This window comes from Belonocnema kinseyi, chromosome 6, assembly GCF_010883055.1.
Source record: "Belonocnema kinseyi isolate 2016_QV_RU_SX_M_011 chromosome 6, B_treatae_v1, whole genome shotgun sequence".
NCBI lineage: Eukaryota > Metazoa > Arthropoda > Insecta > Hymenoptera > Cynipidae > Belonocnema > Belonocnema kinseyi.
The window spans coordinates 74,949,321-74,969,976 of NC_046662.1; the positions used below are offsets into that span (position 1 = coordinate 74,949,321).

At 28.1% G+C, this 20,656-nt stretch overlaps 1 protein-coding gene across 1 annotated transcript; it reads left to right on the forward strand.

Annotated features, from left to right (window-relative positions):
- The first annotated feature begins 2,290 nt into the window (after positions 1-2,290).
- Positions 2,291-20,594, forward strand: LOC117175073 (kinesin-like protein KIF23). The gene is made up of 15 exons (XM_033364615.1): positions 2,291-2,301; positions 2,877-3,458; positions 5,296-5,466; positions 8,101-8,299; positions 8,367-8,505; positions 8,581-8,780; positions 12,522-12,626; positions 12,709-12,791; positions 12,875-13,005; positions 13,073-13,176; positions 13,235-13,339; positions 15,734-15,880; positions 15,971-16,147; positions 16,226-16,462; positions 20,356-20,594. Exons 1-15 carry the CDS (start codon positions 2,291-2,293, stop codon positions 20,527-20,529), a joined length of 2,565 nt encoding a protein of 854 aa, XP_033220506.1. The 3' UTR covers positions 20,530-20,594.
- Positions 20,595-20,656: the final 62 nt, after the last annotated feature.

Below are 20,656 nucleotides of genomic sequence, written 5' to 3' on the forward strand. Positions count from 1 at the left end.
GCAGAAGTGTATCCCACTTCTGATTTGTAGCGTAATTATTTATTTATAAAGTTGTTTATGAAATAATGCCTCGTAGGCTACAAAGGCTGACCGATATGACTTAGGTAGAAAAGGGAGAACTGCCGTACAATGAGCTATATGCAAAAATTAGTATGACTCGCGGTCAAGAGCGTCTTAAGTCGATCGGGTCCTCAAGACGACTGACTCCTGCAGAGGTTGGCATCGGCGATCGCGACCTCACGCATTGGGACTCTTTGTCCCTGAGCTGGCGGCTTGATGATAGTCGCCTCCAGGAAATCTTTATACAAACATTGATTATATAAACATTAAGGAAGGCGATACCCTGGGAGATTAGTGGTTCGGTGGGTGGCAAGAGGATGTATATTGGCACGTAGTAATAGAGGCCGAATATTATCCCTCTTCACATACGAGAAATTAATTTAATTTAACTAAACTTCATTTAATTTTTAAATTCATCTAAATTTGATTTAAATGTTGAATTTAGCTACAATTGAAACAAATTTTATTTAAATTTGGAATTTAACTAAATTTTATTTAATTTTAAAATTTATCTCAATTTCATTTAAATGTTATGTTTATTAAAAAAAGAATTTTTGAAATGTCACTACAATTCTAAAGTACGAAAAGAATTTTTTTAAATCTATTTATTTATTATCCCGAAAATGTCTCTTTTTAAACCAACCGTAAGAGAAATTAATCAATTTAAAAATAATAATAAATAGAATAATTTTAGGCTCTCTGAAATTTTAACACAATTAGGTAATTCAGCGTTCACGACATTTTTCGCGTACAACTCAGCTATAGCAAATATTGCTATAGTGATGTCGAAGGCAAACGTGAGAAACAGAAAATCACGTTCGATTTGAAATTCAACGACTTTCAGTGTGCGCCTCGGCCCCACCCCGCCCATTAATGTGGTCGAATGACGCGGTTGCCATAGAAACGACGAAAAGTTGAAGAGGGCAGCACCTCAATATGGTCGAAAATGTAGTTAGATATATATATATCGGCCTTCCCCACTCTTGACCCTTGCCGCATCTAGGTAAAATATCTTTGGTAATTACAAAAGATCTCTTGTTTGCCGCTGAAATAAAATCGTTTCCCGTCGGCAAAACAGTTATCTGTTACAGCCGTTGCACAATTTAAATTGTGATCTGGATTCTCTTATCCTAAGAGCTGAAAGCGGGAAAAGGCTCGAAGTTCAAATATATTAATTGTGGATAATCTGATTTATTCAAATGTCTTAAATGTTGTTAATTGGAAAAAGTTATTAAACAATCCTAGTGAGCGCGCACTTCGTTACAAAAATAGATAAATGTTCGAGAAGCGAATTTCGTTCGACGAGTTGGAAAGTTCGATTCAATCTACCCTCGTGAGCGGGCACTGAAACGAGAGCGACCCCGTCCCATGGTGGTAGGTCCCCACCATAGGCCCGGAGACCACCCCCGCTCCTCACCCCGATAACCAGTGGAGATCTAGCGGGTCTGTTGTCCTACACAACAATTTTCTATTTGCTGCTTTCGTGATTCCACCACTTTCAAAACACGTGCAGTTTTGCGAGCGTCTGGAAACCCGAAACCAGCAAATTTTGAGTACCGTCTGTACGGAGCCTGGGAAATTACAAGCGAAGGACGCCCTCGAGGTTTATTGCTTTTCCGAGAAAAATTTAGAAGTTGAGTTGTGAGAAATTTGAAATACAAGAATTTTAAAAAGAACCCCGGAAACCCACGATATAACTGGAGAGCGTTTACAATTTCTTGCATCTGTTTTACTCTAAACTATGGTCGTTTGGAGACTTTCTTAAAAGAATTAGATTTCCAGCATTCCTTAGCTTATGAAAGAGACGTAGTTTGTTTTTATATTTAAGTTACGCATTCCTCGAAAATTATTAAAGGAAAAACGGATTTTACCTATATTTAGTATTTATTCTATATCTGACGAAACATTGCACATATGCATTTTTTACTTCAGTATTACTTTACTTTTAATCTGCATTTAAATTTAAATAAAGGCGCGCTTTATTATGCGTTCCCGTTATTTATGATAGGTGGCGTATTCAGATTCGTACGTCACAGACGACAGACCCATTGACAGACCTAATATCTCTGGTTGCACGGTTATCTTCATTATCTATTAGGCGTTCTAATGCGATTTTTAAAATTGCGGTGATGAAGTGCCACATTTTGACAAAAAGAATATCATTTATATTGTAAATAGTGTTGTGTTATCTGTGCTAATATAAAAAAACGCAAACCAGCCGAAGAAAATAATGAAATCTGCGTAAGTTTAAAAAATTTAAATGTTGGGTGACATAACCTATGTGTTTAATTTGACATTTTGTTTAGTTTGTTTACAAAAGGCCGAAAGATAATTATTCTTATAAAATGATACTCTTTCTGGTAGATAAGCGTAAAGATTTTTGTTTGAACTCGTTTTACTTCTAAGCTGCATTATTTTTATATTTTGAGAGAGAGAGCTAAAAATGGAAACTGGAAAAAGACACTTCTCTGCCTTTGAAGTTTGCCTCTCACTCACTTTTGATATATACTTTTTTTTTAATTTCTTGGAAAAGAAAGGCTTGAATATATTTTCCTTTTTTTAATTACTTTATACAAATTTTATTTCCACATAGTAATTATTCTGATATATTATTTCTGCGTGCCTCTTCAGTGAAAACTTTTATTTCTATCTATTTGATCTGTTAAGGAATAATAATCTTAATATGCAAAAATTTATTATTATTATATTATATATTTATTATAATTTACTAAAATTAATAACTGTATTGAAAAAGATACCTACTGTCGAATTAAGATTTGGATGTGAATAAAAAAATGATTAAAAGAACATTTCAGTCGCTCAAAACCACTGACTTCGGCTCGAAAGCCATTGAGTCGCACCAGGTTCAACAACAATAATAATATGCAATCCAAGGACCCAGTGCAAGTTTTTTGTCGTTTGCGACCGATGCAATTTCCTACAGAGTCGTCTTGTATGAGAGTAATTTCGGATACAACAATTGCAATCACTCCGCCAGAATCTGCGACAAATTTCCGCACCGCTACCAGTAAAGAAATCCAAACTGTCTTCACACGTGTGTTTCAATCGGACATTTCCCAGCGAGAGGTTTTCAACACAGTAGCACTGCCGCTCGTTGCAAATTTAATTCAAGGCAAGAATGGTTTACTATTCACTTATGGAATAACTGGAAGTGGAAAAACGTTCACGATGACGGGAGATCAACAGGAAAGTGGAATCATGCCTCGTTGTGTGGATGTTGTTTTTAATAGCATCTCAAATTACCAGGCAAAAAAGTTTGTTTTTAAGCCTGACAGATTGAATGGATTTGATGTTCAGAGTGAAACTGATGCCATGCTTGATAGGCAGAAAGGACTTAATTCGGGACTGATGACTCCACGAAACGTGAGGATAAGAACGTACGTATAATGGGTCACCCTTAAATTACGTGAGTCACACTTTGAAAATTTAATTATTTCGTTGAAAATGTAACTGCTTTGTTAAAAAGTCATCTTTTTTGGAAAAAAATGAAGCAATTTGGCTGAAAGTGGAACTACTTTCTTTAAAATTAATCTTTTGGATTGAAAATTCATCTCTTTGGTTGAAAATTTAATTATTTCGTTGAAAACTCGTATTTTTTATTGCAACTGTTTTTTATTTAGAGTAAAATCTTTTTTACTTGAAATATCACCAATTAATGAAATAAAACCAAGATTGAAAGTTAAACTACTTTATTGAAAAGCCTTTTTTTTGTGAAGATTCATAATTTTAGTAAAAAAATCATCTTTGGAATAAAAAATTTAACCACTCGTTTTTTTAAAATAAAAATATAACTATTCCATCTTTGGTCAAAAATTTGAATTTTTAATGGAAAGTTCATCTTTTCTATTTGAAAATTTAACTGTCTGTTTGAAAACTCATCTATTTTGTTGAGGATTCAACTATTTTTCTGAACATTTGTCTTCTTTCGTGGACTTAAAATGTTTTTGATTTCAAATGAAAGTAGTTTTTGGTTGAAATATCAAGTATTGCCGGTTTTATTGATAATTCGTCTTTTTGAGTTGAAAATTCAAGACTTTAGTGAAAAATTAAGCTTAAATCTATATGGTTGAAGATTAAGCTTTTTGTTAAAAATTTTCACTTTTGGGTTAAAAAGTCCATTATTTTTTAGAAAATACGACTTTCTTGTTTGAGGATTCATCTCTTCGTAGATACTCTCTTGTTTGGTAAAAAAGTTGAAATTGTACGGAGAACCTTAACATCTTTTGGTAAAATGCATCTGTTTAGTTGTAAACTCAACTATTTTGGTAGAACATTCCATAATTTGATGTAAAAATGCCGATTTTCGGTGTAAAACTATAACGCATCCTAAAATTGCTAAAAAATGTGAATCTTTAAAATGTATTTTTTTTTATTTTGAATACAAATTTTTAATGAACAACAGTAATACAAACCTAAATTGTTAAAAAAATGTAAATATTATACACCTCATTTCTTGTTTGTTTCAAATACGAAATTTCGACGTGAAACTAAAATTGTTAACAAATGGTGAATATTCAGTGCAATATAATTATTTTTTAGTCAAAATTTAAATTTTTTACGAAAAACACTATCACATTTCGAAATTTTTGAAGCTTGTAAATTTTATTATTTTAAATAGAATCGTCGGATTTAAAGATTTAAATCTAATGATTATTGGTTTCAAAATTCCAATTTTAGTTGAATCACAACAACATACCTTAAATTAGTTAAAAAATTGTAAATGTTCTTTGCAACTTAGTAATTTTATTAAAAGTTCAAGTTTCCGAAGAAATTGATATTTTTACTTCTAAATTGATATTTCTATATTTTAGAAACTGTAAAGTAGTTAAATGTAAGTAAGAAATAAGTTAGAAATTTATATTTCTAAAATATAAATTACTACAATAACAGACAATTTTTTGGAATTGTAAATCTTTTTTTAAATTAATTATGAGTTTAAAACGCTAAATAATATAGCCTCAAATTGTGGAAAATAATGAATCTTGTGGATGGTTTAAGTTTAAAAAATGCCAATTTTCGGCGAAACTTAATGCCTTTTCATTAAAATTCTTTAAGCTAGTTCAAAGCCAATCAGGTTTTCAACAAAAATGATTGCGAGATTTTCCGGACATATAGCTAAGCCACTTTTTTCAGATAGAATACAAAGAAATTTCTTTCTTCTGAGAATCTAAACATGATTCTCATATTGTAAAGTTATTTTTTGTTATTTTTCAGGCGTAAAGTTGATAGCGATAGCGATAGCAATCCAACGTTTCTACGATCAGCGGATGAATCTCAAGTAATCCAGGTGGATCCGGACAATGTTTATTCCGTCTTTGTTACATATGTTGAGATATATAATAACAGCGTGTACGATTTGCTTGATGAAGAGGACATTCGAGCAAAGTAAAAAAAATCACTTAAATTAAAAGTTAGGGAATTTAGAAAATGAAGTTTGCGTAAAATATTCTTGTTAATAATTTATTTGACTTGTCTTTCTATTTTTTTTCTAGCATTTGCTTCCTCCTGACGATTATATTCATAGTTAAAAATTATATTATTTGACTGAAAATGCAACAATTTGTTAAAAATTTCTTCTTAGTGGATACAAAATCAACTGTTTTATTAAAAATCCTTCTTTTTTGTTAAATTCAACTATTTTGGCAGAAATTTAACTCTTTTTATTTAAAAATTCTTTTTTTGGTATCAGAAATTCAACTGAAATATTTCATAGTTGGAAATTGAACTCTTTTTTGCAAATTCGTCAGTTTGGTTTAAAAATTAATCTGTTTTAGTAGAAATTTATTCTTTTTTTAGATAATACTGCAACTGCTTGGTTGAAAATAGATGCTTTTTGGTTGAGGATTCAACTATTTTGGTGAAAAATTGTTTTTGTTGGAAGAGTTCAAGTGTGTTTTATTTTAAATAAAAATATTTTTTAGGTTGCAATATTTGCTGTTGCACTTTCGTTTAAATTTCACCTATTTGGTTGAAAATTCATTTTTGTTTTGTTTGAAAATTAATTTTTTAACTAGACATTTAATTATTCCAGTTGGAGATTTATCATTTTAGTAGAAAATTAATATATTTGGGTCGACAGTCTAACCATTTTGTTGAAAAACGATCTTTTATAGTTAAAAATTGTACAACTACTTTTTTTTTTAAATCAATTTCTTTGGTTGAAAATTAATGTTTTCGAAGATTCATATTTTTGTGTTGAAAATTGAACATTTTTTTTAATTCCTCTGTTTGGTTTAAAACAGCATCTGTTTTTTTAGAGGTTTGATCTTTTTTATATGAAAATTGGACTGCTTGTTTGTAAATTAAATTTTTTATTGAAAATTCATATCTTGGGGTTGAAAATTCAACTGTTTTAGAAAAAATTCGTCTTTTTGTTTGAAATTTCAACAGTATGGATAAAATTTGTTTTCTTTCTTGACTGAAAAATGTTTATCTGTTGAAAATTAGTTGTTTGTTGAAAACTTTTTTTTTTCTATTGAAAATGAAATTTTTCAATTTTTGGTTGAAGTTTTGACTTCTTTTGTTGAGATTTCGATTATAACTTTTTTTAAAGAGAATTCATATTTGTAGGTTGAAAATTTAACTATTTTGGTGGAAAATGCAACTGTTTTTGGTTGAAGTTTAACCTTTTTTTTTAATTCGTTTATTTAGTTGGAAATTCATCTTTGTGTGTTAATCATTCAACTATGCGGTACAAAGTTCAATTATTTTGTTAAAAATTCCTCTGTTTGTTTTAAAAATTCATACGTTTTTGTAGAAACTTCATCTTTTTTATATAAAAATGCTAATGCTTGTTTGAAAATGAACTTTTTTGTTGAAAATTCAACTGTTTTACAAGAAATTCGTCTTTTCGTTTGAAACTTCAACAATTTGGCTAAACTTTTTTTCTTTCTTGACTGAAAAATTGTTATTTGTTAAAAATTCGTCGATTGGTGGAAAAATTCGACTTCTGGGTTAAAAGAGCTACTATGTTAAAAATCCATTCTTTTAGTAGCAGATTCATCATTGTAGTTCAAAATTCATTTCTTTGGTTTAAAATCGAACTATTTTATTAAAAATTCGTTTTTTATTGTTTTTTTTTTGTTGAAAATAAATTTGTTTTCTACTGAAAAATAAATTTGAAAATTCAATTCTTATGTCAAAAATTTAACTATTTTATGGAAAACGCAACTATTTTTTGGTTGAAATTTATTATTTTTGTAAATTTAAATTTAAAAAAATTAAATAATAATAATAATAAATTAAATAAAAAGTCGACCATTTAGTTGGAAATTCATCTTTGTATGTTGAACTTTCAACTATTCGGTACAAAGTTCATTTTGTTAAAAATTAAAGTATTTTTGTAAAAATTTCTGTTTGGTATAATAATTCACCTGTGTTTGTAGAAATTTAATCTTTTTTAGATAAAAGTGCTACTGCTTTTTTGAAAATTAAGTTTTTTTTTTAAATTAATATTTTCGGGTTGAAAATTCAACAGTTTTACAAAAAATTCGTCAGTTGGTTTGAAATTGCAACAATTTTGATAAACTTTTTTACTTTCTTGACTGAAAAATGTTTATTTGTTAAAAATTCATGGTTTGGTTGGAGCATTCAATATCTGGGTTAAAAATTCATCTCTTTGGTTGAACGTCGAATTATTTTATTGAATATTCGTTTTTTGGTTGGAAGCCAATTTTTTTTCTACTGAAAATTGAATTTGTTTATTTTTATAGAAATACTATCTTCTTTTCTTGAAATTTCAACCATTACATTTTTTTAGGAGAATTCGTCCTTTTGAATTGAAAATTTTAATTTAATGTTAGAAAAGACATATTTTGTGGTAGAAATAAATAAAGAAATTGATCAATTTTGATCAGAAATTGTTTTATTCTGTTTACAAAAGATTTTATGTTACAAATCTTAGAAAATTAAAAAACTTTTCTTTGAATATTAATGGTTAGGAAAGAATCGGGTCATCTCGAAAATTAAGTTTTGCTGCCATCCCAATTAAACCAGCAAGATTGATTTGAATATTTTCAGGACCCTGCAGAGCAAGATTGTTCGAGAGGACGGTAGTAAAAATATGTATGTCCACTCAGTTACCGAAGTTGAGGTAAAAACGACTGAGGAAGCCTTTGAGGTTTTTCAACGAGGACAACGAAAACGGCGAGTTGCACATACTGCTCTCAATGCAGAATCCAGCAGATCTCATAGTGTCTTCACGATAAGACTCGTTCAGGTAAAACTATTTATATATTTTTAATGATCAATTCTTGATGAATTCAATTTCGCGATTGACCACTTAGGCCCCTTTGGATTGCGATGGCGAGCACGTAATTCAAGATAAGCGAGTGGTGTGCATCAGTCAACTTTCGCTTGTAGATTTGGCTGGAAGTGAGCGTACAAATCGTACCAAAAATACTGGACAGCGATTGCGCGAAGCAGGTTTCTAGATACAAAGATACCAAACAAAGTTCGCATTTTAGTTTTCAAAATAAATAAATGTCTTTTCTCTTTCAGGAAATATTAACAATTCCCTCATGACGCTGAGATCTTGCATGGAAATTTTACGGGAAAATCAAACGAATGGTACGAGTAAAATAGTACCATATCGGGATTCGAAAGTGACTCATATGTTCAAAAATTACTTCGATGGGGAAGGTCAAGTCAGAATGATCGTTTGCGTTAATCCCAGGACAGACGATTATGACGAAACTATCGTAAGTTTAACATAAAACCGGAAAAAATTTCCCAACTTTCTCTTTAAGATATTTCCTAGTTGCAGCTCAAATTGTAACTAACGATATTTATTATAAGAACAAAACTTTCAAGGTTTAGACATTTGAAAAAAAATTGCAAAAACAGGGTGTTGACTTGACCGGGAAACCGGAAATTTCATTGAAAAATGGGAATGTACTTCGGATCAGTTTACTCTAATTGAATTATAATTTATTATTGTTCAAGAGTACTTATTTTTGTTAACATAAAGGTAAAGAAATATCATTTCACTTAGAGCAGGGAATTTTTAGGTAAAGAAATGACTTCAAGCAGTTTTTAGAGTAGAAAAAGTATTTCAAGGAAGAACTATTTCTGAATTACAATATATATTTTATTTACATTGTTTCTTACAAATTCATCTCTTTTTAGTTAAAAATTCAACTACTTGGTTGAAAGTTAAAGTCGATTGTTAAAAATTAATTTTGTTGAAAATCAATTTATCTTTTTTGGTTAAAATTTAGCTGTTTGGTTAAAAATGTATATTTTGCATTTAAAAATTAAGGTAGTTTTTGAAAATTTATTTACTTTGTGAAAAAATCCTTTTTTTATAGAAAATTAGTATTTATGGTGATAATGTATCAATATGGTTGAAAATTAATATCTTTAACCGACAATTTAACTATTCCATTTTTTTTTTAAATCGATCTTTTCTAGTTCATAATTCAACAATTTGTATGCAATTTTTTTTATTTGAAAATTCACGTATTTTGTTTTAAAAAACTTTCTTTGCAGAAAATTATCTTTTTCTTTGAAACAAAATCTTCTTTTTAAAAAAATTATTTTTACGGTTAAATGTTCAATTATTCCCGCTAATATTTATCATTTTAATTGAAAATTCCTCTTTTAGATTGGAAATAATATTATTCTAATTACAGATTCATCATTTCAGTTAGAAATTCATCTTTCTGGTTTAAAATTCAACTTTTCTAATTAAAAATTTACAATTCTATTATAAAATTCATCACCTTGTTTGAAAATGTAACTAATTTTTTTTTAAGTTAATTTTTGTTGTTGAAATTTGTTTGTTTTTTTGTTGAAAGTAATATTTTTAACCAAAAATTTAACTTATTCATCTGCTTGGTTTTTTTTTAACATTTATCTTTTTTAGTAAAAGTTAATTTTTTCGTTTGAAAATTTAATTATTTGAGTTGAATATTCATTGTTTTAGTTAAAAACTCTTGTTTGCTTTAAAATTAATTTTTTCGACTAAAAATGTTACTATTCCATTTTCGGTTGAAAATGATTATTTTTTGGTTCAAAATTCAACTATTTTATTGAAAATTTGTCTTCTTAATTAATAATTCAACTATTTTGTTAAAAAATCATGTATTTTGTTTAAAAATCTTATTTTTTGATGAAAAACTAACCGTTTGAAAAAAAATCTTCTTGCTTCAAAATTCTTCTTTTTGATTCAAAACTAAAGTGTTCCAGTTAAATATTCATAATTTTAGTTGAAAAATCATCTTTTTGGTTCAAACTTCATTTATTTTTTAATGTTTTGCTCTATTGTGTTATAAGATGCTTAGAATGAACCTCATGAATTAAAATAAATGTTTGTATTTTGCGGCAAATATGAATATTTTATTTTTAGTTAACCTGGAAAATTGAAAAACTTGATCGGAATATGACAGGGAATTTGAAATAATTCACCGATTCTCCACCCTGAAAAATCAGAGAATTTCTCTAAGAAGTTGCTAAAAAATAATCAGAGTCACTAAAATCACTCACTGTTGGTCACTTTTTTTCTAAAATCACTTTTTAATAACTTTTTTAAAACAAAAAGACCGCATTAGTCACTTTCCTTTTAATAAATTAGCTCATGGGTTAATCACTATTGAATTCAGGTCTATACCTATTTCTGAATTATCTTGAATTCTTTAACAATATTTTTGGGTATTTTGAAAGATTCTAAGAAATTGTCAACAGATTTCAATAATTTGAACGGATCATACAGATTTTATTGCATTTTTAAAACTTCTGAGCAATTTTCAAAAGTTTCAAGTTTGAAGTGTTTTAGGGAATTTCAAAAAATTCTAAATAATTATTAATTAATTTTATTAATTTGAAGGGGTTTCAAAGCTTTTATGGTTTTTAAAGGTTTTATGATATTCTCAAATATTTCAAATATTTCGAGGATTTTAATGATTTTCAAGGATTTTAAAGCTCTCAGTGTATTTTAGTTGATTTCAAATAATTTATTTACGAGAAGTGATATTATTATTAAAATATTTCAGAGGATTTAAAATATTTTAGAGCATCATCAATGGATTTTTTTGACTTTTTAAAAGTTTTTATTTAAGTGATCCTGAGAATCAGTTTATAAAATGATCAACGGATTTGAAATATTTTGAGATATTTTTGCAAATACCTTGGCAACTTCAAGAGACGTAACATTTTTGTAATGATTTTAAAAGATTTTAAGAGATTTTAAAGAATTTGAAGTATTTTACGTCATTTGAAAAGATTACGACTAATTCTTAATTTATTTCAATAATTTAATGAGATTTCAAAAGATTTTCAATATTTTAGGGTCTTGTAAAAATTTGCCAAAGCGTTTTCAAAGGCTTTGAAAAATTTCAAGTCACTTCAAAAGAAATCAAAAGATTTAAAATATTTTAGGAAGCGTTAAAAGATTCCCAGAGTTTCTTTATTTGTTTCAATATTTTGAAAGTATTTTAAAGATTTTGAATAATTTTTGGGTAGTTTAAAAGATTCCAAGGCATTTTTAAGAGATTCAATCAATTTTAAGGCATTTCTAAGGGTTTTAATAATTTTAACGGATTTTAGTATTTTTCTGGTTTTCAAAGAAGTCAGGGATTCCGTAGGGTTTAAAAGGTTTCGAGAGAATTTCAAATATTTTTTGCAATTCATTTAGAACTTGCCTTGAATTCTTATTAATTTATCCTGGATTATATTAAATCCTTTTAAATTCTTTCTAATTTACTTAATTTTACTAAATTCGTTTAATTTAAAAAAGTTTTTGTTTGCTTTATCTTGAAGTGTGTAAACCTCATCTTTAATTCTCAGGCATTTCATCATTTTTTTTATATTTGTAAATTTTTTTCAATTCACTTGATTGTATCTAATATTCAGAAATTTGAAATTGTTTTTTTGAATTCACTCTGAATTCATAATAATGTACTCTGGATTCTTTTCAATTCTTTAGAATTCTCTTGATTTTTTTAATTCACTTAAATTCTTTTAATTTTACTCAATTATACTTAAAGGGATTTTTAAACATTTTAACCGTTTTTCTTCAATTAATCTTGAAGTCTTTTAATGGCCATTTCATTAAATTTTTTTTAATTCTCTTAAATTTTGTGAGCTCATTTCAGATTATTTGAATTCAATTAATTTTCTTTACATTTTTTAATTCTTTTCAATTTATTAAATTTTTTCTACCCTAAATTCCTCGAAATCCACGAAAATCAATGGAATTATTTTTTTTTTATTTTAGAAATTGTTTCCAATTCATTTAAATTATTTTAAATTTAACTTGAATTTGCTTGAAATCTTTTTTATTTCTGCCCAATTTATTACCCTTTGTGCATGAAAAAGGTGCCCTATGATCGTCACAAAAAGCACCCTTTGATCCCTATATTTTATCCCATAGGGACTGTGAGGCCCGTATTCCGTTAATTAACTTTATATCCTCCAAAATTTACATTTTTTACTATTTGCAGCACGTGATGAAGTTTTCAGAAATGACTCAAGAAGTTCAAGTCGCTCGAGCTGCAGGAACAAAATTAGATTTAGGTTTTACACCCGGACGGCGCTTCGCAAACAAAGTAACATTTTTTCAATAATTATATTCTGATTTGATTTAATGTAAATGTCCTTGAATTCACATTATTTTGAAATATTTTGCAGATATTTAGAGAGGCTCGCAGCAGGCTTGAAAAAGAGAGACCTGAAGCTGCTGATTTGGAGATCGATCTGGGTCTTGTTTACAGGTTGTTGCAAAAATATATTTTATTATGTAAATTGAAAAAATAAGTTTTTTTAATAAACTGTTTAAAATTGTTGTGGATTTTAGCCTTGGAGGACCGTTTCCTGAAATGGAAGTCGCTGATCCTCACAACGATGAAATTATCACAAATCTGATACACTTTCTGGAGCAAAGAATCAATAAACGCAATGCTCTTTCTGTCGACCTTTACGGAAAACGTGAGTATTCTTTTCTATTTTAATATTATGTCGAGAAATATTATTTAGAAACCTTTTTCAATTTCAGAGACCGACTTCAGGAAGATGTTCCTGAAAATGGAAGAGGAAAATACGAACCTGAAAGTGGAAAATGCTTCTCTAAAAGCTTATCATTCGCAGCAAGCCAGAAAGGTACAAATTTTAAATTATTTTAAATATATGTTTTTTGTAACAAGTATCTTTTTTATAGGTTTCTGCCCTGCAAGGTCATGTAGATAAAGCAGAGGCCCAAATCGACAGTCTACTTGATAAACTAAACAATGCAAATGACAGAATCAGAGGCTTGCAACAAGAAGTGAGTTTTATTTTCCTTTTCGATTTTAAAGATTTCACAGGTCTCACAGGCCCGTCTCTATATCCCCTTTTGTACCCTATATTCAATTAAGGTCCCTAAAGTATCCTATTTTCAAGATTTGGTCCCTATGGTGCCCTATTTGCAGCATATAATAAAACTTTACCAACATTTATCAAATTCAAGCATTTTTAAAAAAATAGCTAAAATCAGGAAATTTCTATAGGAAGTAACTGTAAAAAATAGCCAGGGCTGCCCCACATTCACTATTAGTCACTTTTTTCTCAAATAACTTTTAAAAAATGAACATTTCACATTAGTCACTTTTCTTTTAATAAATTAACTCGTGGGTTAATCACTGTTCAGTTTAGATCTATACCTATTTCTGAATTCTCTTAAATTCTTTTGAAATATCCCAGGGTATTTTTTAAAGATTCTGAGAAAATTTTAATAGATTTTAATAATTTGAAGGCACTTTTAAGATTTTAGGGTATAATATTCAGGGCATTTTAAAAGATTCCAAGGAATTTTGTTATTAATTTAATTAATGTGAATTAAATTCAAAGGGTTTGACATATTTTAAGGTAAAGAACTTTCTACAATTTTGGAAGATATGGCTATTTTAAAAGATTTAACAGGATTTTATCAGATTTTCGAGGATTTCAATGATTTTAAGGGATTTTAAAGCTCTCAATGTATTTTTTAACATTTTTCAGGTTTTCAGGAAATATCGTAGAATTTCACGGGATTGTATAACATTTTCGTGGATTTCAAAGAATTTATTTACAAAAAGTGAGGTATTTTGTAGGGTTTCAAAAATTTGAAGAGTTTTCAAATCATATTTTGGAATTCACCCTGAATTCGCTTATATTCTTCAGGATTCTTTTGATTTTTTCTATTGAATTGAATTTTTCTATATTTACTGAATTTTACTTAATTAAATGGATTTTTTTAATCTAAAATTTCTTTATATAATTGGTCTTCAGCAAGTTTAAATTAAAAGAGATTTCAAAAAATTTTAAGGGATTTGAAATATTTTAGGTTATTTAACAAAATTACAAAGACATTTTTAACTGATTACAACAGAAGTGAGGATTTTGTAGGATTTCCAAGATTTGAAGGGATTTTCAAACATTTTTTGAAATTTGTTTTGGAATTGGTTCTGAATTCCTATTAATTTTTTCCCTTATTCTTTTTAATTCTTCTAAGTTCACGCAATTTTGCAGAAATCAACGGGATTAAAAAAAAATTTGTTAAATACATCTTGAATTCATGTAAACTCACCTTACATTTGGCACTTCATAAAATTCTTTAGAACACCCTTTTAATTTTTATGAACTAATTTCAAAGTTACTGAATTAAATGAATTGTTTCATGTTTTCGAATTGCTTTCAATTCATTTGATAGATTTTAAAATTCAGCTTGATTTTTCATGAAGTTAACCGAATTCTTCTCATTTTCCTTAAATTCTTTCAAGTTTACTCAAATCTTACTGAAATAAGTGAAATTTTTACTTTTTTGGTTGAAAATTTGTAGTGTTTTCAAAGATTTAAAATTTTTTGAAATTCAGCCTGCATTTTTATTAATTTACCTTCAATTCTTGTAAATTCTCTTGAATATTTTAGTTCACTTTTATTCTTCTAAATTTACTCAATTCTACTTAAGTTAATGAATTTTTGGTTTAAATTTCATATTTTTTAACTGTTTTCAATTCTCTTAATTTCTTTTTAAATTCAGCTTGCCTTTTTATGAAATTCGTCGAGTTCTTCTCATTTATCCTTAAGTATTTTGAATTTTCTCAAATTTTACTGAAATAAATGGCCCTTTTCGATTTCTTTTTAGATTTTTCCAATTTGTTAAAATTATTTTGTATCCATTAGTATTTTTTGTTAGAAATAAGTAGGGTTTCAAAGATATAAATTAATTTTACTTTTTTCGAATTCACCCTGAATGCTTATTAATTTACTAAGTTCTTCTAAATTTACCTAATTCAATACACTTTTATTAATTAATTTTTTTATTTATTTAATTGATCATGAAGTCTTTTAACCTCTCCTTCAATTCTTAGGCATTTCCTCTAATTTCTTTGAATTCTCTTGAATTTTTCTAACCTCATTTGAAAGCTACTGAATTCAATGAAGTTTTTTCATATTTTTAAATTGTTTAAAATTCATTTGAATTTTTTTAATTCACCGAATTTTTTTGTGTTTTAAATTTATTCCTGTCCATTTGAAATCTTTCACATTTGTTTGTTACCCTTCTATCACTAAAAAAAAGTATCCAATGATCGTGACAAGAAGTACCCTTTGGTCCCTATATTTTATCCAAAAGGGACTGCAAGTCCTAATTTTAATAAGAATTTAAATATCTGTAATAATGAATTATTCCTTGTTTTAGCTGCAAGATAAGGACATGGCTCTGAAACAAGGAATGATAGACAAGCAGAGAGTGAAACAAAAGTACAACAATAAAATACAAGCGGAGACAGAGAAAATGAACAGAGAATTAGAAATGAGAATGCGATCAGAACATGAGCATCTTCAAGTATGTAAACTATTCTAAACTAAAAATAGAGACAATTATTTGCAAAGAATACAAATTGTTTGAACTAATTACAAACTTCTTTTCTTACAGAACCAAATAAAGGAAACGGAAGATAAGATTCGAACAGCGAAGAAAATATTGACCGAAGAAAGCGGGTTTGGTTCAGTATCAAGTGAACAAGGAGGATCGGTTCCAGTTATATCTAAGGAAGCTGGAGATTCTAAGACTGGGAAAGTTCATGAGAGAATAGATCATAGGTCAAGAAGGGTATGTATCACATTCTTACTCTTCTAACCGCCCTAATTTCTTTATTTTCTCGTTATTAATTTAATTCTGCTCTTGCAGGATAGAATTCCGGTTGCAAATTCAAGATACCGGCGTTCTCAAAGCGCTGATAGGTGGGTAGATCATCGACCAGGAGCTATTGTTCCAGTGGAAACGATTCTTCAACCTCTGATGCGAAGGAGAAGGAGCGTCACGCGGTTGCAGAGTCCGAGGGAAATCACTAATGGTGCCTCCAGATATTGTCTCGTTGCTCAGCAACAGGATTCAGAAGGGGCATTAGAGACTAAATTATACAAGGTGAATGTTTATTATTATTATGATTATTATTATTATTAATTATCTACACGTGATCACAGCTAATACATTCGTTGTAATCGATTTCGAATCTTTGAAATTGCACAGCAAAATTTAATTATTAATTGGAAACTAATATTTTTGGGACAAATATATTTGGTGTTTATAAATATACAGGGGAGGGGACAAAAGTCTTCGCACACCTCTGTTTTGATGACTGATTAATTTCTCTTCATTTTAATTATGCCAGAGCTAAAAAATTTGCTCTAAAAGGTTGATTCCTTTCAGAATTCTGTATAAAATGAGCCCAGGGCGAAGTCAATTTGTCTATTTTTTAAGTATATATTGCAAAAATAGTGTAAATTTCGATGCTTTCTTAAATTTTCAATAACTTCCGAAATAATAAACATTTTTCAATGCTCATTTTGAAGCTTTTTTTCACCGTATAACAACATCTTACGAATGTAAATCATTATAGAATATATGAAACGTATATTCATGAATTTTGTATGAAAATTCTTTAAAATATATATTGATTTCATTTTTATTTTTATTCGCCTACAAATAAGATGTTTTCAAAATTTTTCCAACTTTTTTGTTAGAACTTCAAGTTCTTTCAATGTGACAAGAAAAAATTCAAGATTTATACTCATAGACTGCTGTGAAAAAATAGTTTCAAAATGGGCCCAATAAACAATGAAAAATACTGATTATTTCAGAAGTTATTGAACATGTAAGAATACATTGAAATTTACACTATTTTTGCAATATCTACTTAAAAAGAGACAAATTGGGATCATTTTATACCGAATTTTGAGAATAATCAACCCTTTGAAGAGAATTTTTTTATCTCTTTGCATCAATAAAATTAAGAGAACTTAAAGAGTCATAACAAAGAGGTGTGCAGACTTCCCCCCCCCTCCCTTTATATTTACTATATTTTTGTTTTAAGCACAAGTGGAGCTCTTAACCTTCTTTGTTTATTATATAAACCTTTCAAAACTATCAATTAAAATTTTTGTAATATTATTGATCAGCCTTCAGCTTGAAAGTTTCATCATTCAATTATTATTTCAAACTGGAATCGTTTAAAATGAAAGAATTTTCAATTCAAGACATATTTATAAACATTGAAAATGGTGCTAAAATAATTATGGTATTTTATAGTTGAAAAAATAATTCAAATAAATGATTTAAAATAATTAATTTTAACCTGAAATGTCCACGATTGTTTGAAGTTTAACAATGTTAAATTAAAACCTTTATATAACTTAATAAATTCTAATTCAAGATCTTCAATATTAGATATCCTTTAAGTGAGAAATACTGGAAATTGTACGCTCTTGGATTTGGAGGCTACGGAATTGGAGAAATTTGTATCCTTACCCTTAATATTTTTAATAATTTCACTACTAAGCCTTTAAAACTGAAAATGAATCAATTTTACAACTTGAAAATGGACCATTTAAAATTATGTAGCCTTCAAAAATAAAAATTCGCAGCTTTCGAAAGTTAAAATAAAGCATATGTATTTAGTTTTTTTAATTAATAGTTTTATATTTAGAGAAACGAAATTCTGGCAGACTCCCTGAAAATCTCTAAAATCCTCGATTTTTCTGAAATCCTTGAATATTCTGAATTTCGTAAGCGCTCTGAAAACCCTTAAATTCTCTGATTCCCCTTAAGGCTATAAAATCTCTGCATTTCCTGAAATCCTTAAATATCCTGAATTCCTTAAAAATTTGGCATTCTCGAAATTCCTTGCCTTCTCTGAATTCTTTAAAATTTCTGAAATCTTTGATTTTTCTAAATTACCTAAAATACTTAAATATTCTGAATCCCTTGCATTTTTTGAATTCCTAAAATTAACTAAATGCTCTGAAATTATCTTAATTTACTGAATTTCTTGAATTCTCTGATATCCTTCAATATTTGGAATTCCTGTATAATTCTCAAATAGCCTGAATATTATAAATTCCCTGAATGTATCAAGTTCTTGAAATCCATTGTATCCCCTAAATCCCCTGAATTCCTCAATTCTTCGAACTCCCTGAATTCGTAGATATTTTTGAATTCCTTCAATTCTTATTAGAATTCAGGAAAATCTACAAATTCAAGAAATTCAGATGATCCGGGTTAGTTCAAAAGATTTTAACGATGCAGAAAGAATTTAAAAGGATTTAAAAGATTTCTAAAATAATATTATTTTTTTAATGTGATTAAACTGTACAACTTAAAATAGAAATCATAGTAATTTTGTTTTATATTTCTAGTATTATTATTGATAATGAAATGTTTCCCACGCATAATATTGCTTGTTAATAAAATACCACAGGTTTTTTTGCAATGACGATTTTCCACTTTTTTAAAATCATTAGTTCGATAAAATCGGGCATTTTTTAAGCCGGAACATAACAGTGAATGTATTTTCCTCGTGGAATTTTTTTAATTTCTTAGTTTTAGTGGAAAAACTTATTCAATCACTTTCGATGTCATTTTATAGCCAAATAATGTGAGATTCAAGGAATTTGTGAAATAATTACAACACTTTTGAAATCCTTGAAAGCTTTGAAGTACCTTTGTGAAATCTTTTGACATTCTTGTGAAATATTTTGGAAAATCTTTGTAATATATTTTTGCGTGGTCTTTCAAATCTTTGAAAGCTTTTGCAAAACTGTAATAAAGCTTTCTGAAATATGAGATTTTTGTGAAATTTTTTCAGTCCTTGTGTAGTCTGAAATCCTTAAAATCACTTTCTGAAATCACTGAAATATTTAAAAAATCATGAAAGTGTTTAAAATAAAATATTTGAAATTTTTGTGAAATCTTTGTCACCTTCAAAATATCTTTCTGAAATCTTTGTTATGTGCAATCTTTGGAAAAAAATTTTTATTATCTTTATGAAATCTTTAAAAATAGCTTTCTGAAAACGCTAAAATATTTGAAAAATCTTAAAACCTCGAGAATATCTTTCTCAACTTTTTAGTTTCTAATATGTCTTTCAGAAATATTTGAAATTTTTGTGAAATCTTTGTAATATCTCTATGAAATCCGAAATCTTTCAAATATCTTTCTGAAATCACTGGAAAATCGTAAAATATCTCTCAATTATTTGAAAACCTTTATAATTTCTTTTATATATCTTTCGTAAATTCTTTTCATTCTTTGAAAGCTTTAAAATAACTTTCTGATATCTTAGATATCCTTGCGAAATATTTTGAAAATTATAAAATACCTTTCTGAAATATTTGTGGAATATAATATGGAATCTGTCTTTTCAATCTTTGTGAAACTTTTAAAATATCATTCTGAAATCCTTGCGAAAGATTTGTAAAATATCTTTCTGGAAACTTTTTAATTCTTCTGAAATATTTTGAATTCTTTAATCGTTTGAAATCTTATGTACACTCAAAAGTCAAGTTGTTAACCCCTCGGTTAAAATTGAAAAATTTTGGGTATAAAAATTGAGTAATTATAAAATGTGAGTATAAAATTGCATCTGTCCAATTTTGATTGCCTTAAATGTAAAATTTTTCAGTTTTAAATATTTTAATTTCAAAAGAATTCGGTTTCTAAATATACGCTTTCAATTATCTTTGTTTTAGAAGGCCACGACATAAAGATTGCTTAATTATTCCGCATCAAATTAGTTAAATTTGAAATTCTTTTTTAAATACTTAAAATTATAAATTGTTAAGTTTTTTTAGGTTTGAATTTGAAAATTTAAATAACCCGCAAATGACCGTGACTACATTTGTAAACGTTGTTTGAAGTTTCAAACAACATTAATTGTATTTAAATAGTAGTTTAATTTTGAAAGTGGACAAATGTAAATTTTTCATATTTATTTCATTATAAGACGCTTCTTTTAATGCTTTGCAATTTTTTTTCTCCAGGGTGATATTGTGCCAACTAGTGGAGGTGGCGCTCAAGTTCTCTTCAACGACGTTGAACGTCTGAAGCAGATGTCTCCAACAAATAGCAGAAAACGAAGTGGAACTTGGTTTGCTCAATCGAATTCTGAGCAGTGCTACACTACGATATTTGATTCTAAAAAACCACGAGTTTAAGTCTGAAATAGTTCAATTTTTAACAAGTGCATAGGCTATCGTTGCTTGTATATTTATTAATTTAATTTTTCTTACCTCCTGACGATTGTAACGTAGTCTAATAAATATTATAAATAAACATTTGAAT

Coding starts and splice junctions, on each gene's coding strand:
- LOC117175073 (XM_033364615.1), top strand. Junction 3,459..5,295: donor CGAAACGTGAGGATAAGAAC/GTACGTATAATG, acceptor GTTATTTTTCAG/GCGTAAAGTTGATAGCGATA. Junction 12,792..12,874: donor GATCTGGGTCTTGTTTACAG/GTTGTTGCAAAA, acceptor TGTGGATTTTAG/CCTTGGAGGACCGTTTCCTG.